Source organism: Narcine bancroftii, chromosome 5 (assembly GCF_036971445.1).
Source record: "Narcine bancroftii isolate sNarBan1 chromosome 5, sNarBan1.hap1, whole genome shotgun sequence".
Lineage (NCBI taxonomy): Eukaryota > Metazoa > Chordata > Chondrichthyes > Torpediniformes > Narcinidae > Narcine > Narcine bancroftii.
Window position 1 is genome coordinate 94,793,500 of NC_091473.1, and position 18,948 is coordinate 94,812,447.

The 18,948-nt window shown below is 39.8% G+C and overlaps 1 protein-coding gene across 5 annotated transcripts in view; it reads right to left on the bottom strand.

Annotated features, from left to right (window-relative positions):
• The window catches only part of wls (Wnt ligand secretion mediator), a 167,909-nt gene that overhangs the window by 28,351 nt on the left and 120,610 nt on the right, over positions 1-18,948 (bottom strand). For all 5 annotated transcript variants that reach the window (XM_069938422.1, XM_069938418.1, XM_069938419.1 and 2 more), the window contains 6 exons: positions 9,146-9,270; positions 7,740-7,901; positions 6,820-6,956; positions 5,892-6,060; positions 4,013-4,110; positions 3,141-3,204 (listed from right to left, as the gene is read on the bottom strand). In XM_069938422.1, the coding sequence (XP_069794523.1) occupies positions 3,141-3,204; positions 4,013-4,110; positions 5,892-6,060; positions 6,820-6,956; positions 7,740-7,901; positions 9,146-9,270 (755 nt within the window). The remainder of the gene's footprint in view (positions 1-3,140; positions 3,205-4,012; positions 4,111-5,891; positions 6,061-6,819; positions 6,957-7,739; positions 7,902-9,145; positions 9,271-18,948) is intronic.

The following is an 18,948-nucleotide window of genomic DNA, read 5'->3' on the forward strand; positions in this document are numbered from 1 at the left end:
AAAAGATTATGTTAAGACTGCCTATAGACACAGAAAGCAAAGGGGTGCAAATAATGTTCTCTGATGCATCTATTTCAATGCAAGGTGTATTGTAGGAAAGTCAGATGGCACATGGAATTATGATACGATAGCCATTAGTGTAACTTGATTGCATGAGGGGCAGGACTGGCAGCTCCAGGTTCTATTGTTCCAGATTCAATAGAGGGGGAGGGATCAAAGGGGGAGGAGTGTCATTGCTGGTCAGGGAAACTATCACAGCTGTGCTCAGACACTACAGACTAAAGGGCTCATCAGCCGAGGCTATATGGGTGGAGCTGAGGAATGGAAAAAGTATGATCATATTAATGGGCTTGTATTATAGACCACCTACTAGTCAGAGAGAGCAGATCTACAGAGAGAACAGACAGCTGCAGGAAACAAAGTTATGACATTAGGTGATTTTAAATTTCCACATATTGTCTGGGATTGTAAACTCAGCAACATTGGCTTTATGGGAGAACCCAGAGGTTGGTAGTGGATGATTGCCCCTCTAACTGGAGCCCTGTGATTTGTGGTGTGCCTCACAGATCAATGCTGACACCATTGTTGTTTGTGATCTATATCAATGATCTGGATGATAATGTGGTAATATTAGATCAACAAATTTGCAGATGGCACAAAAATTGGCGGTGTGGTGGATAGCAAGGAAAGCTTTCAAAGCTTGCAGAGGAATCTGAATCAGCTGGAAAAATGGCAGATGGAATTTAAGTTAGAAGGACAAACCAAGGTAGATCATATATGGTAAATGGTATAGCACTGAGGAGTGCAGAAGAACAGAGGAATCTGGGAATTATAGACACACAATTCCTTGAAAGTAGCATCATGGGTAAATAGAGTCAAAAGGAGAGCTTTTGACACTTTGGCCTTCATAAATCAAATTATTGATTATCAGAGTTGGGATGTTATTTAAAGCTGTACAAGACATTGGTGAAGCAAAATTTGGAGTATCATGCGCAGTTTTGGTCACCTAACTCCAGGAAAGATGTCAATAAAATTGAAAGAGTACAGAAAAGCCACTAACGGACTGGTGCACAGCCAACAGCCTGTATCTGAATGTTAAAAAAACAAGAGAGATGGTTGGTGACTTCAAGAGGACCTGGAGAGACCATGCTCCGCTGACCATTGTCAGCTCCACCATTGAGGTTGTCAAGAATAACAAGTTTCTTGGAGTGTACATGGTCCCTTAATACAAGCTCCATAGCCAAGAAAGCCCAGCAGCGCCTCTACTACCTGCAAAGGCTGAGGAAAGTTCATCTCCCACCCTCCATCCTCACTACATTCCACAGAGGATGTATTGAGAGCATCCTGTACAACTGCTTCACCGCCTGGTTTGGAACCTCCTCAGATTAAGATCCCGTAGAGGATAGTGAAATCAGCAGAAAAGATCATTAGGGTCTTTCTTCCTACCATGAAAGACATTTACAACACTCTATACAGGCAAAAGGCAATAAACATTGAAGGACTCCACACACCCCTCAAGTGTTCACCCTTCTGCCATTTGGTAGGAGGAACTGCAGCACTCAGGCCCATACATCCAGATTGGGCCACAGCTTTCCCCCTCCACCCCCCAAGCCATCAGACTTCTGAATTCCCAGAACATTTGGGGATATGGTACCATCGACTTTTACTATACTTAAGATTTTAATGTGTCTAACTCCTATTCTAACTTGTATTTGTGTAAATATGCTCTGTGGTTCTGGAGAAACACCATCTTGTCTTTATAGTACGAGCATGGTATGAACGATAAATAAAGGCGACTTGACTTGAGAAGACTTACTAGGATGTTGCCAGGACTTCAGGAACTGAGTTACAGAGAAAGGTTAAACAGATTAGGACTTTATTCCCTGGAACACAGGTGAATGAGGGGAGATTTGATAGAGGTATACAAAATTATGATGGGTATAGATAGAGTAAATGAAAGTAGGATTTTTCCAGAGGTTAGGTGAGATTCAAACCAGAGGACATGGGTAAAGTGTGAAAGAGGAAGAGTTAGGGGGAACATTAGGGGGAATTGCTTCACAAAAAGAATGGAACAAGTGGGGAGTATGGAACAAGCTGCCAGCTGAAGTAGTGAATGTGGGCTCAATTCTAACATTTAATAAAAAATTGGGCAGGTACATGGATAGGAGGGTGGAGGAGGGATATGGGATAAGTGCAGGTCAGTGGAATAAGACAGAATATAATAGTTTGGCACAGACTTGGAAAGGGTGAAGGGCCTGTTCTCTGAGCTGTAATGCTCTAACATCAACCAAGTTGGCATTTTGGGCTTGCCCCATTTGCTTGTTTTTGATTTACTATCCTAAGCTTGTCCTAACCCTGTATCTGTCCAAATGACTTTTGAATATTAAAATTGTGCCCACTTTGACAGTTTCCTCTGAGAGTTTGTATCAGACATGGACAATCCTCAAAATGGAAAAAAAAAAGCCTCCCAGCGCTGTCCACCCTCACTTTATTTATTCCAGAGTAGACCATTCTCGAACTAGAATTCTAGAATCTAGGTGTAGACTGAGCATTCACTTTATCCATGCCCTTCCTGATTTTCTAAACCTTTAGAAGGTCACTCCACAGCCTCCTATGCTCTAAGGAATAAAGAATCAGCCAATCTACCCTCTCACTACAATTCAAACCCTTTCGACAGCAACATCCTAGTAAATCCCCTCTCACCCTTCCAACATATGGATATTCTACCCATTACTAGACAACAAGAACTGCAAGCAGTACTCTTAAGCATGGTCTCACCAATGGCTTGTATGGCTGAATCACGAGGTCCCATGACAAGCAGTAAAGTGTCCATCACTGACCAGTACAGGGCTTTCTGCTAATCAGATCACTAATATGATTTTACATGCAAGCCCACTCCCACTTGCACTACATCATAGGCATAGAGATCAATTCAACACAGAGTGAAAGTAGCTAACACAGCGCTCACAAAATTAATTAAATGTGGTACATTTTGGAACAATGGCTGAGACAGTTAGCTGGCCTACATAATTAATTACCTATATTTTATTATTAAAATCACAATTTCCCCATTCTTTTCCTGTCGTGCAGGAGATACACACGTTGAATAAAAACAAAAAAATTACTAACAAAAAGGATACAGCCAATTCTGTGCCGACATCAATAGCCCAAATACTGTAGAATGGATTTGTCAACTGCACGCCCCTGGAAGAAATTGTTTTAAGAAATATAGGCAAACTTACTGAAATTTGGAAAATTCCAGCATTTTACTGGAAGAATATCCTATTATCCTTCATAATACATGACTAGAATGCATTCCTTCAGGAAAAGGTTGTTTCTTTTTAGCAGTTTTTGTGCCATTTCCTAGTTGAGGAGAGGAAAAGTTGATCCATCACTCTAGCAATGCCGTGATTCTGTATTTCAACAGGATGGCAATGGTTACATGGCTTTCCCTTATACAAGTTAGGGGTTCCATACAAATGGGAATAATTCTCAGCACTTACTTTCTTTCTTCTGCCACAAAACACTGTTTATAGCACAAGGAAACCACTAAAGTGAATATCCATACTGGGAACGATTCTCACAGAGAAAACAATGAAGATTTTTTTGTGCAAAATGTTTGGTTTTTTTTAATAAAGTTAGAGAGATTATGGAGTAGACCATCCCAATTCACAGGAATTTCAATGTGACATGTAAACACTTACGGCAAGCTATTGTGAATTGTTTGCAACTGCTTACAAGTTAACATTGAACTTCACAGCAAGGATGCAGAACTAAATAAGTATATCCTAATGCGAAAGTGGAATGAGAAAATGCTCAACTTAATCATCATCCTCGCCAACACTGATAGTCAGTAAAAGTGATAATTTACAGGTTAATTTACAACATGGATCAGCAGGTCAATCTGATCAGTAAAATAGATATAGATTTCAAATAAAACTTCTCTACATGAATTGGCAAATGGAACTGGTTTAACATGTAAAATGTAATGAATCTAAAAATAAGCCTTTACCTCTCACAGAGATCAAAAATGAAGAGGCAGAAGGAACCGAAACCAATTGGCACAATCTGCTTCAGGTAAACAGACAGTCGATTCCTTTCATTCTTGTCCTAGATGTGAAAACAGATGCACAAGATTTTAAACAATAATTGATGTAGATAGGATAGAGAAAAAGTAACACTTTAAAACATTTTCCCCAATGGACCCACATAGAGCAAAGGTTCCTGCTTGATTTTCAATTAATTCTGCCATGTCAGAAACTGAATAATTCTAATCTATGAAGGTGAGTAATGGACTTTGCAAAAGAGGATGATACGATAAATGTATTAAAATAACTTTTATTATCACTCAAAATGAACATATCAGTGAAATATATTCTAGCCTGATAAAAGCAAGGGAATAAATCACTGAAGCTTGGATTATAAATTTTTCAATCTTTGGCCACTGGAATGATGTCAGAGAATTGCTTACATTGTCCTACTGATAAAAATAGAAGCTGGGATAAAGCAAGCAATTCCAGGCCAATTATTTTAACTTCAGAATTGGAATCCATTCTGAGGGAATAAAAGAGCTAATTAATCAATCAGTCAGCATGAAATTAAGGAAAGGTCATGTCTGACAAAACTTGATAGAATTCTTTGATTAGATAACAAGAAGATCAATGAGGAATGAGATCATTTACAAGAATTTTAGCAACTCTTTACAGGCTGGTCAAAAAAAAAACCCATGAGAGCCAAGGAAAGGCGGGTGGGGAGTGGGGGAGTTACAGTTGGATCAGTGGCAGAAATAAAGTGATAATGGATGATGAGTGATTTTTTTTTTTTTACTTCGTGACTGTCACCACTGAGGGTTCTACAGGTCTCTGCACTTAGTTACTTAAATAATTAAGACTCAAATTTAGGGGGTATTAATGAAGAAAGTTTTTTCGACTTAGGATGTCCAGACAATTGGGCAGCAAAAACACAAATGAAATTAAATTCACAGAAATATAGGGCAATTTTTTTTTTGAAAAATAAAGCAGGTCTGGGAATCCACATAAATGGAGGGTATGAATGATGTGGATGTCCCTATATCCTTAAAACTAGTAGGACAGGGAAATAAGGTTACGAAAAAGACACTAGGACAATTTCATCTTTCAAATTAACTTTAGACAATAAGAGTAGGGAATTTAAACAGTACTAGCAAGGCTGCATGCTGTGCGAGCACCATAAGGAATTCTTTTCACCATACTACAGGAAACTTGTATGGAGCTGCACTAGAGAAAGTGCAGAGAAAGGTTACTTGGATAAAGCTACAACAACTATAACTAGGAGGAAAGATTGTATAAGCTAGCATTATCATCTTTGAATGAGTGAAAGCCGAGGAAGTAATTAGTGAATAAAATTATGAGGATCTGAGATAGTGCAACTGGAATCAATTAATTTCTGTTGGCAAAATGGTCAAAAACCAGGGGGACTAAATTTATGGTAATTGGCAAAGAATCACTGATGAAATGAGGGGAAGAAAAACTATAGCATAGCAGAGGATTCATTTTCTAAAATGGTGATAGAGGTAAAAACACTCACTTTTAAACACCCTATGGAGGTGGAATTGCAAGACTATGGCTCTCGTATTGAAAGGTGGAATCATTTGGGTAGTTCTTTTATGGCTGGCACAGAAACAAAAGACTAAATGGACTCCAGTGTCACATATGTAATTTGTGACAGTAAAAAATTCTTATTATATCAAAGTGATGGTTGTGTATGAACATCTGCAAAATTTACCTGGCTACCAGAGACATTTTAAACTCATGTCAAATGGATTGAATTAAAAAAAGACTTGAATAACAAAAAAATATTAATTTTGAACACTTATTCTAGAACAGAGTAAATATTCTGCAGAATAAACTAACCATGAGATGCTCTCCACAGAAGATAATCCAAAATGACAGTAACATGGCATAAAAGATCCCCTGTCGAATGTCTCCAAACAGCAACATCCAAGTCCAGTTAAATCCAATTGAAAACCATTCCACTGGGATATTTATAAAGGTCATTGAGATTCCAAGTGCAAAAATTACTCTACAAATAAAATATTAATAACATGAAATTCATTCTAGCAGAAGCACTCTGGTATAGCTTAGAAAAGGTTGCATAACCAATTTTATAACAAGACTGAGTTTGCCTGCACATGAATCTCACATGAGACACGTCAATTCCTGCCAAAATTACACTAAATCATTTTGAAAGAAATCAGTTATCAGATCCCATTATTCATTTTATTAATTTCTACACATGATCTTTAAATTGGTATAGTCAGAAATTAACATGCAATTTACAACAGCTCCTTTGTCAATTTAAATAAACTTTCCACAAAATTCATAGACATATTATTTTATGCCTCAGTTACATCAATTAACATAGATCTGAAATTCAGGTTGGGATTTCCTGGTTTGTGCTGGTTGATTTCAGATTTATTTATTGATTACTGTCATATGTACTGAGATACAGTTAAAAGCATAGTTTCGTCTGCAAAAGGCTGTTTCAATCCAGAATTATATTGCAAAGAAAGGAGAAAAAGGAAACAAAGAAAGATCTTGAGGCATGGTTACCAGTTGAACGACAGGTTTACTGAATTGTTTACTTTTTTTTTAAAAAAAATCCAATTTTTGATAATGGTGTAGAGACAGGTCCTAACTCGAAAAATAATTTGCCATAATAAGATATGGAAAGAGAGAAAAATATTTAAAGCAGACATGTGCAAGAATGAAAGCCCATGAATGAAATGCTATCTAGAAATGTATCACATTTTCATAAATCTACATTCAATACTTGTCTTACTTCTCCAGAAGGACAGGTGGGCGAGTCATCATTGTAATTCGTCTCCAATACCAAATCATAATAATGAGAATACTGGGAGTCAGGAAGGTTTTCATCGCAAACCAGACCCTTGTGAATCCCCCATTCTGATGAATTGACTAGAACAAAAAAAATCAGATTATAATTGTTAAAATTCTAATGAAATGTAAAGTTATTAGAAAGTATTCCTATTAATGCTTGCAGTACAAACTTCTTTAAACAATGTGTGGCAGCAGTGGCATTAAGCCTAGTGCTCGTGTTCAATTGTCATAACACACAACACCAAACCAGGTCATTCTGTCAAACTTTGAGCCATGGATGTATCATTCCAAAAACTTTTTTTGCTGCATCTGGGGCTGAATGATTAGTATTTGCAGTCAGTGTATCTGTTCTTTGATTTAAAAGAGACACCCCCCCCTCCCCTCAGTATCAACACCATTATTGTCAATGTATGACAATAATATTTCAAAAACAATCCAATTTCATTTTGAAAGAGGACTTTCCTTCGGTTATACATATAGCAAATGACCTGAGCCAGTTTAATAAGGGTGTCAGCAACCTACACTGGAGCTTATTCTGTACATGGAATTAGAGAAATATTTATGGGTGTACCAGTGGATTTGGTGAATTCAGACTTTCATAAAGCTTTTAGAAGATTGCACACAAAAGGTTAATGAGCTGACAGATAGAAAACAGAGCAAGGATAAAAGAAACTTTTTCAGGATGAGGATCATTTTTCCAGTGAGATTCTGAATAGCAAGGAATTCTGCCAGGACTCTCTTCTGGGTCAACATGTTTTTGCAAGAATAGGAACAAAAAGTAAAAAGTAGTACTTTATGAATATTCATTCATATTTAGTGAACAAAATAGTTCACATCAGAATAGAGCAACAGTGACATTACCACCATCTGAATATTTTTGAGTTTTCCAATTTTCATGTTTATGTTCTCCTTTTCATTAACAGGAAGTCGAACGTTAATCAGGTAATATTTGTGTGCCACGTTCCCCAATTCCATGAAGGGAAGCAGTTCACAGTCATAGAGCTGCCCCTGATTGCCATGATTCTGTGCAAAAGAGAAAACAAAATTAATCACACCCCAAACCACAAGGATTCAGGAGATTTTGTTACATAGCATAAATGTCACCTTCAAGAGTGAAACACGAAAGTCTTCAGACCCTCCAATGGACCCTGTGAGACCTGTTCAGTTCCTCCAGCATTTGTGTTTAAACTTAAATGTCACCTTCAGCCTCTAGCACATGCAGTTTCAATGGAAATGTCTTCATTGATAAAGGCTTCATCAAAACAGCAACTCAACATCAGCCTCAACAGTCTACCTTGTAAAACAGCTTCTACAATCAGGCATGCAGAATGCATACAAAGAGAGGGAAGTTAGTTGGTTATTTCCTGCTTCTGGCTTATTCCTTGAAGAAGGGATCAGGCCCAAAACATTGGCAATATGGACGCTGCTCTAGCATTTCAGTGTGTTTTAACTACAATCACAGCATCTGCAGACTTTCATGTTTCAAACTGTAAAATGTCAATGTACTCAGTAGGCTGTTTGACCATGAGTCATTATGGTCCTTTCCTCTGTTCACATCCACACACAAGCAACTCTACAGAAGGGCAACAAGCAGCATAGTATTTATGACTGCTTTTCCACCCATGTTTATTTCCTTGTCTTGAGCTATCTTGCCCAAGTCCAAGAAACTCAGCTGAAGGAAGAAATTAAACCCAAATGAACAAGCTTTGAGAGCAGTTTCCATTTAATTCAGAGAATTTCATGGAACATAGTTTACTCTCATATCTGTGAAATAATTTCTTTCTCTGTAACATAAATTGACGAGAAATCTGTGTGCAACACAGATCTGTGTGTAACACAATGGACCACTGCATCAGTATTCAGAGATTGATTGGAATGCAGCATTCTAATTCCCAGAATAAAAACCTGAGACCAAGAATATGACCATGAAGCCAATAGAATAGGATTTAAAATTCCATTGGCTTCAATTCCTACCCTCCGGCCAGGAGGAAAACTGCCTCCAAATTTACAACAATGTAATTGACCTTTAATTGCTCTTTGGAAATGTCTAGCAGCTTTTGGGTTCAGTTAGGGAAGGCAATGGCCAATAACACCCAGAAATGAGGATTCATGAATTGAATCAAAAGAGAAAGTGCTGAGAATGCTCAGCAAATGAGGTTGAACATTTAGAGCATTTTCTGGTCTTTCCACCAGATTTCCAGCACCTGGGTAGTTTTTGCTGCTTTTCAACATTTCAAGCCAAAGCCACAGAACAAAAAATTACATACTTTTGGAGATGAGAAATTGCAGTTTAGTTTCCGTTTTTCAATCGAATGGGCCATTTCAGTCCATTCACTAATGCGGTCATCACGATAGCCCAGCGAAACATTCAGTGTGACAACAGCATTGTCATCTGCAAATGAAAACAAAAGTACACTATTCTCTGAATGCAATGAGGCATTTCCAAAAATGAGTTGTTTCTTTGGTCTCGGAACTTGCTTCCCACGTATCCCTAGGTTTTCATGCCTTAAGGACACTCACATTGGATGCGATCAGAGCCTCGAAGTTAGTTTAGAATCTTACTAGGGAGGTTGAAATGTGAATGATATCGAGCAACCATCTTATATTTGACGTGGTGATTTCTTTAGGATAAAGGACTGTCCATGGTTAGATTAGTGGAAAATCTAGGTCTGCTAGAAATGCAATCTCTTCCCATCTGGCACTGCCATAAGATTTACAAATCTTTAAATTATTTATTGTTACGTGTTTTTGAGATACAGTGAACAGCTTTCTTTTTACCTGCCATGCAAAGGTAAGCAAAGAGATGTCGCACTCCGGCACCATCTTGCAAAATAAAAGGAAAAAAAAATACTGGGGCCTCTTATCAGTTCAGCTACAGATTTACCAAATTTCATAATTTGTTAATAAAATTAGATTTAAGCTTTTTGGTAATGGTGTGAATACTGGGCCATAACTCGATCAATTTTTCATGGCCAGAGACCAAAAGAGAGAAAAAGTGAGAAAAACTACAGTATATTTAAACCATAAATCACTATGTGTAATGTGCAAAGTGGAAAAAACAAGTGAATTGAATGCTGCCTGGAAACGCACTTTCAACAGCAGGCCTATTCAGTAAAATGAGTATAGTATGCACCAGACAGAGGTTATCAAATCATGTCATTCATCAGTTTGACATTATATGCTGAGTGCCTGCACCCTTGCTTGAAAATCTAGAATTAAAAAGGGTGAATGACACAAAGTAAAAGTAACTTAGGATGTTGACCTGCAGTTTTTTTTCCCTCCCAGTGTTGAGGATTCTTTACTCCAAAGTCCTGATCACCAGGACAGTTGTTGACAATGGCAGGGTGAGGGGCATGGAGAAAGAAAGAGTATCAAGGAAAAAATATACAAATTAGGAAGGTTGAAATTAGGTATGGATCAGTCAAGAGAGAGATTTTGTCCAGGCACAACAATAAGAAATGATACTTCACTTATCTTTTAGATGTGCAAAGCTTTTCCAAAGATTTTGCAGCCAACAATGGAGCAGATCAATTAACAGGATGAAATGCAGGGAACATTTCTGAACCAAACACACAAATTATCAAGCTGATTGTCAGAAATTCATAAATGGTTAAAAGTTTAAAATACAAACCTGCCATAAAAATTATTCTTCACTTACTGGTCAAGTTCAAGAGAAAGAGCACAGGAACGAAACTTAAAAACAATATGCCCATGTTATTTAAATCATCTATCTAAATCTTCATAGTATGTACTGATTGAAAAGTATTTGTCAGGTACCACCTGTTGCTGGGGAGGATTATGACTAGTCAGAATGCCCCCTACAGAATTGTCAGAAGAGGCAATTACAATGCTTTCCATTAACTTACCCACCACTGATGTCAAACTTACTAGATTTACTCCTAGCACCTTTTTTAAACAATGGAACTATATGAGCTACCCTCCAGTCCTCCGGCACCATTCCCATTACTAATGACATTTTAAATAAATCAGTCAAAGCCTCTACTATTTCTATACTAACTTCCTTCAAGTTCCTAGGAAATATCTTGTCAGGACCTGGAGACATCCACCTTTATTTTCCTTAAAAGCACCAGTATTTCCTCGTCTTTAATCATCCATAATTTCCCTACTCATTTCCCTTATTTTACACAGATCAATATCCGTCTACCCAAGAGACGATGCCAATTTTTCAGTATGATCATTGGACAAGGAAAATGAAGCAACTATTCATTATTCCATCTCAACCATCAGGAAAATCATACTCTCACCACTATTTGTGTACCATAGAGGGAACATTAAATTCTAATAAACTTAGAACACTAGAAACAGAGAACAAGTGAAATTAAATCAGGAAGTGATGGGCTATAACATTTCATGTGGACTCATTTATCTTACAGTATTGCTCTGCATTGCAATTAACCAAATGCAAAATTGCCCTATTTTATTTTATATATGCAAATAGTCAATATTAACAAACACCTTCACAAACATTACTTGCGTGTGTTCTTCAAAAGTACATTTTGAAAGCTTATGGGTGCTAAATTTGAAGTCTGTGGGTGTGACTTCTCTTGGCTTCCCAATCAAAAAAAGAATATTGATATTGTTTAAAACTTATCCAGCCTTTAGTTCTGCACGTTGAATTACTGTTGAAGGACAAAAATTATTGCAATTTTGAACAGCTTTTGATATTTTGAATAAAATACATGTTATCGTTCCAATGCAATGTTGCACGCAAATTTGTCCTCTAGGCCTTGCTTCTTCCTTTGATAGTCATGACGTCCCTCAGAAAAAGATGAAAACGTAATCAAAGCATTTGTATTATACATCAATCCTGCCAGTGTGTAGCAGCTTCATAACAATAGGATTTCAATATGAAATCATCACCTGCTCCTAATGGAATCTGAAGGAAAAGAGCATAATGGATCAGACTTTAGATAACTTAATTTTGGATGAACAAGACTAGCACAAAAGTCCACATCTATTTTTTCCAAAGTACAAAAATCAAAGACGTTGACCAACATTCTGTCCTTTAGTGCCCTGCACTTCTGGTTTCAGTTCAACTTCTGATTCTTGTACAAAAGGTAATTTGCAAGCATTTGGTTGTAAATATTCATCAAAATTCCCTTTGAAAGCAAAGGGAGGAAGTCATCCCATCATTTGAGGCATGTGACCCATACAGACACATACATTATGCATAGGCAAAGATTCTGACAAAAGATCATCATCCTAACACTAGGTCAGTTATCCTCTCCACAGGTTTCATATTTCCTAATGAAGTGGAGGAAAGTCATTTCTCATCGAGTCTACAGCTCCCAGAGCCTTTCCCTTCCTTATTTCCAGATAAGGCATCATTTCTCTCATACTCCTGCCAGCCATCTACAACAAGGAGAATTTACAGCAAGTCTTTGGGATGTGGTAAGAAATTGATCACTGGAATGACAGAACATGAACACTCTACAGACAGCACCACGGATGGAGATCAAAACCAGTTTTTGGAGCTGGGAGACAGCAGCCGTATCTACTGTGCCTCTGTGCCACACAATCCTACAGGGTGTTCCACCACTTGTATTTTATTATATTGACAATTCCTTGCCTAAATATCTCATGGTTTCAAATGAGGAATGATCAACATGATTTCTTTTCTTATTTTTCATTACCACCAAATATCCTTGTAAACTGCTGATCAAACAGCTGACACTGACCATCTAACCTCACACTTTAAAAATAATAGGCATGCTGAAAAGCTCAAGCCACCTGTGGAGCCATATCAGACTTGTCAGTGGTTTCAGAGAACTAGCAGAGGAACACAGAAACTAACAGGAAAGAAAGTTACCATTCAGCCCATCTTATCTGAGTTGACCTTTAGCAACTACAATAATGAAACAAATCTTAAAACACCATCACTTCAAAACAAAAACAGCAAAATTTCATGTTTATTGACATTTAAAAATAAATCAAATGGCTTGTTTTGATGCGGAACTTTTCTATACAAGAATAACTGAAGAGTAATACCAAAGGGAAGTCAGTAAAACAAGGTCACTTTGATGTTGTTCACATACTGCAATGATATGGGATCATATTGTGCAGATCTATCAGTGAACCACACCACTCATCTGCTTCTCAATTACAAAATCTTTGTTATCCAGTTATAGACCTTTATCAGCAGTAATAGTATTTAGAAACAATAATATTGCATTATAGCAAATACCATCCAAAGGCACCAGTTCTTCTCCTGTTAAATAACTGAGGCTGGTCAACAAGAGCAGGTGTGTGGTTCTGCATGGTTTTCATCACTTAGAAAAACCACAAAATAAAAATGCCATTAATGTCACAAAATCCACTAAACTGTAGTTTTAAATGGAAGCAGTTACTGCTCCTTCATGACACAGCTACCCTGTCACCCTATCATCTGCATGCGTGAACGGTTGTTCGCACAAGCCTCAGCAGATAGATTTTCTTGATGAAATATTGGAAAAAAATTTACTTCAAGCTCCATCATTTGAGTTTTCATATTGGTCAACTCTATACCTATTCAATGTCAAAACAAAAGTGCAATTAAAAAAAAAAAATCAGTAATGGTTTGAAACAAAACCTTTTTGTGCAGGTTGTCTTGATAGAAAAACAAAACAGAAAACTTGTTATGGGCAAATGCCATATTAATGCAAGTGCTCCATAGCCTGGGGTGCATGCCAAGCTAACATTCTGTCGCTCTATCGTGTCTGTCACCCCTGACGACTAATCCACTTCAACAGCTGTGTTTTTGCTGGATAACTGCCAAATGTTGTTGAAGTAGAGTATTTATTTCATCCCAATTGCATGAATAAGCTTCATTTCACACACAAGGGATACGATTACTATTTGCAGATTTTGCAAACTCTTTTATCAATTACCTTCTGACTCAATCAAAACTCAAGCAGTCTAAGCTGTAGATCCAACTGCTTGCTGTTTCTAAAGACTTTTGCAAGACCACTTGATACAATCTATTAATTTTCTCTCCATCCACTCAAGTGTCCAATAGTAACAGAATGTTGTGAACTGTATGAAGAATTCAGTGAGAGAAGATATTATTTTCTTCTACTTTTTTTTACCCAATTCTTTCAAAATAATTATTCCCCTCGACTATCTATGCTAAACATCAAACAAACAGTATTGTTGGAGGAATTCAGTAGGTCACTCAGCAACCAATGATAGAAGTGGTTAGGGAATATTTCAGATCTGGACCTTTTATCAAGACTGGTGAGAAAATGGAGCAATACAACATATACAAACTAGAGAGGAGCAAAAGATTATAGTAAATGAGAGGTGGAGGGGATGGGGTTGGGGAAGAAATTGTGAAGAAAAAAAAGTAGGTAAACAAATGGAAACACAGAGCAAGATGGAGTTGGGGGGGAACCTAATGTTGGGGGGGGAACCCAATGTTGGGGGGGGGAACCCAATGTTGGGGGGGGAACCCAATGTTGGGGGGGGAACCCAATGTTGGGGGGGGGAACCCAATGTTGGGGGGGGGAACCCAATGTTGGGGGGGGAACCCAATGTTGGGGGGGGAACCCAATGTTGGGGGGGGAACCCAATGTTGGGGGGGGGAACCCAATGTTGGGGGGGGGGAACCCAATGTTGGGGGGGGGTAACCCAATGTTGGGGGGGGTAACCCAATGTTGGGGGGGGGGGGTAACCCAATGTTGGGGGGGGTAACCCAATGTTGGGGGGGGGTAACCCAATGTTGGGGGGGGGTAACCCAATGTTGGGGGGGGGTAACCCAATGTTGGGGGGGGTAACCCAATGTTGGGGGGGGTAACCCAATGTTGGGGGGGGTAACCCAATGTTGGGGGGGGTAACCCAATGTTGGGGGGGGTAACCCAATGTTGGGGGGGGTAACCCAATGTTGGGGGGGGTAACCCAATGTTGGGGGGGGTAACCCAATGTTGGGGGGGGGGAACCCAATGTTGGGGGGGGAACCCAATGTTGGGGGGGGGAACCCAATGTTGGGGGGGGGAACCCAATGTTGGAGGGGTAACCCAATGTTGGAGGGGTAACCCAATGTTGGAGGGGTAACCCAATGTTGGAGGGGTAACCCAATGTTGGAGGGGTAACCCAATGTTGGGGGAAAAATTATGTCTATGCTGTCCAGGAGGAATATGATGAGTTATTCTTCAGGTTTATGTTTGGCCTCACATTGACAATGGATGAAGGAAAGGACAAACATATACATCCTTGTAGGAATGATTGGGAGAGTTGAAATAATTGGTTACAGAAAACTAAGGGTTGGACCAGAGGGTAGGTGTTCAGCAAAGTAAGTTTGTTTGCCTAATCTGTATTTTGCCTCTCTGATGTAGAGGCAGCCACACAAGTGCACAGAATGCAATAGATTAGGTTGGGTGATGTGCATGTAAAGCTCTGTCTTACCTGGAAGATTGATTTGTGACACTAGATGGGGTCAAGAGGAGAGATGTAATGCAAAGTTTTACCCTGAATATTGTCTGGATCTTGGTTGTGTACAGGACATTATTTAGATCTGAAACTTCAGAATAGCATTTGCTTGATATTTAACCAAGAGGTACTTACTAGAGGCAAATACTAGAGCGCATCGGATGCCCCCCAAAGTTCCTCAACATGGTTATCCAACTGCACGAAAACCAACAAGGTCGGGTCAGATACAGCAATGAGCTCTCTGAACCCTTCTCCATTAACAATGGCGTGAAGCAAGGCTGTGTTCTCGCACCAACCCTCTTTTCAATCTTCTTCAGCATGATGCTGAACCAAGCCATGAAAGACCTCAACAATGAAGACGCTGTTTACATCCGGTACCGCACGGATGGCAGTCTCTTCAATCTGAGGCGCCAGCAAGCTCACACCAAGACACAAGAGAAACTTGTCCGTGAACTACTCTTTGCAGACGATGCCACTTTAGTTGCCCATTCAGAGCCAGCTCTTCAGCGCTTGACGTCCTGTTTTGCGGAAACTGCCAAAATGTTTGGCCTGGAAGTCAGCCTGAAGAAAACGGAGGTCCTCCATCAGCCAGCCCCCCCACATCTCCATTGGGCACACAAAACTCAAAACGGTCAACCAGTTTACCTATCTCGGCTGCACCATTTCATCAGATGCAAGGATCGACAACGAGATAGACAACAGACTAGTCAAGGCAAATAGCGCCTTTGGAAGACTACACAAAAGAGTCTGGAAAAACAACCAACTGAAAAACCTCACAAAGATAAGCGTATACAGAGCCGTTGTCATACCCACACTCCTGCTCGGCTCCGAATCATGGGTCCTCTACCGGCATCACATACGGCTCCTAGAACGCTTCCACCAGCGTTGTCTCCGCTCCATCCTCATTGGATGCGCCTTCATCCCTAACATCGAAGTACTCGAGATGGCAGAGGCCGACAGCATCGAGTCCACGCTGCTGAAGATCCAGCTGCGCTGGGTGGGTCACATCTCCAGAATGGAGGACTATCGTCTTCCCAAGATCATGTTATATGGCGAGCTCTCCACTGGCCACCGTGACAGAGGTGCACCAAAGAAGAGGTACAAAGACTGCCTAAAGAAATCTCTTGGTGCCTGCCACATTAACCACCGCCAGTGGGCTGATATCGCCTCAAACCATACATCTTGGCGCCTCATAGTTCGGCGGGCAGCAACCTCCTTTCAAGAAGACCGCAGAGCCTACCTCACTGACAAAAGACAAAGGAGGAAAAACCCAACACCCAACTTTCCCCTGCAACCACTGCAACCGTGTCTGCCTGTCCCGCATCGGACTTGTCAGCCACAAACGAGCCTGCAGCTGACGTGGACATTTACCCCCTCCATAAATCTTTGTCCGCGAAGCCAAGCCAAAGACTTACTCATGGTTTTGTTAACACGAATATACAATACACTCGCAGGTGCCACTGGATAGTAAATAGGAATTAATATTTTCCAGCATAACACAATGGGCTCAGATGTGGCCAGAATGGCTCCATTTAATATCAGTGCACCAGGGTAGACAGATCAAAGACTAGGCCCCATTTTGATTTACAACCTACATAGTGGGTATAATTTTCTTTTGCCACTGTAATTCTTCTGCTTTCTTTTGAATGCTCAGACTAATAGGATGAGAAAGCAATACCAGGATCCCATGAAATATCACTTCTCCGGTCAACGTGAAGGCAACATTTGTAGACTAAAGGGAAGCATGTTTAAAATCAGCCCACTTCTGATCTGATGAATGATGACAAATACTGTCACAGATTATGTTTAATTTTATATGGATATGTTTTAAAGGAGATAAATTGTGGCAGGGTTTTTAGTGTAGGTCACATACAAACACTTCAAAACAGATCTCATTTAAAATGCCAGAACTCTGGTCAAGCCAGACAGTCCAGGCTCCGGGTGCCTTTGCAGAAACTTTGAAGAATGCCTATAAGGACTTGTTAATTGGACAAACTATGGAGTAATGGATTATGGTTTAGGAAAGCAACAGAAGAACGGACTCAGAGTAGGTCGGAGCCATAGTCTGTCTGTGTGCAGTTTGTGGTTCTAAGAGGATGTATTGGTAGGGGGTTGAGGCTGTCATGCCCTCTACCTAGTTGGAGGACACTGGCTGCCAATCAAGGTTTGGTACCACCCCACCTATTAGTACACACCTTGTTGTTGGCCACATGTAAATTACTTGGATTGCACTCTCCAGCCTGTCTGTTCTTGGCCTTGGGCCATTGGCTATTTTAATTAGATTAACCCTCCTGCCACTGAGCTATTGACCCCCAGTAAATGATGTGAGCTTGTCCCTCCAGCATTATAAAGGTGTCATGCGCTCTTTGTTCCCTCTTTGTCAGCTTGGTACTACCCTGTTTCACTCCAGGCCTAGAAATGTGGAAGGGTGCTGGAGAAATTGTTGGTAAGATGTTCACTGTTAAAAGGGTTGGGAGTGTTTAATTAGTGCCCCTTGTAGCATAGAGCCGTGCTTGCATTGAATCGAGGGTGGTGGGGCATTGTAGTGATTTTTCCCTGATCAGTGTGTGTGCGCTCTCTGCATCAGTTGCCTTCTGTAAATAAAATCCTTCCTTACATCAAAACTGTGTTCAGAGTCCTTGCCTTTGAGACCCACCATACCGGTTTCCTCACTCACAACAGAGGGTCATGTGGTTTTCTCCGAGAGGGAGAATTCAGCAGCAGCAGCTGGGACTGGAACAGGACAAGCTGGAAAGCTTGTGGAAAAACCCCATTTTGAAGATGGGTTTTGAGTTCTTAATTCAGCCTGGTCAAAGCCCTTGTGATCCATACAAGAAGGCTACATAACGGAAACAAAAATGAACTCTGTGGTGACCTGAAAGAAAGAGGTTATCATCTGGAAAACTCTGATGGGGAAGCTTCTTTGGCAAGACATTGAAGTAGCTGTTCAGAAGGAATCAGTTGTGGGTGTCCAATGAGCAACAAATCTCTCTCTGAAAACTGTCAAGAACCTTCCTGAGTGGTAACCATTTACCTTTCAAACACCAAAGCCTGGTGAAATTCACAAATGTTAAATTCTGTGCACGGTATAAGAATTGCCTGCAACCAGTGAAAGTGGAGGAGTGAGAAGTGAGATTGACTGTGAATCAGAACTTTTCTGAACTTATATACACATTACATACACGTGCGCTTAGAATTAGAAGGGGGTTAAGCAAGTTACTAGTAATAAGTTAGAGTTTAATCCTGTTTTCATGTTTAAAGATAATTAAAAGCAACTTTTGTTTAAGTAACCATTGGTCTTGGTGAATTTCTATTGCTGCTGGGTTTTGGGGTCCTCTGGACTCGTAACGATACAGATCAAACAAAAACTAACCAACTGAAAGCAGCAACAATTTATGGAAAGGCCAATATATTTTAAAAAATCAGCTTCCAGTGGTAACCCATTTCCATTTCAATTACCCACCCTATTTCCATGCTGACACGCCTCTCCATGGTCTCATGCACTACCAGACTGAGACCACCCACAAATATTCTGTCTGGGCATCCTCCAATCCAATAGCATTAACATTGAATTTTCCTGTTTCAGTTAGTCCCACCCACATTTCTCCTTTCCTCTCCTTCTGTCTCAAGGCCTTTTTATAATGGT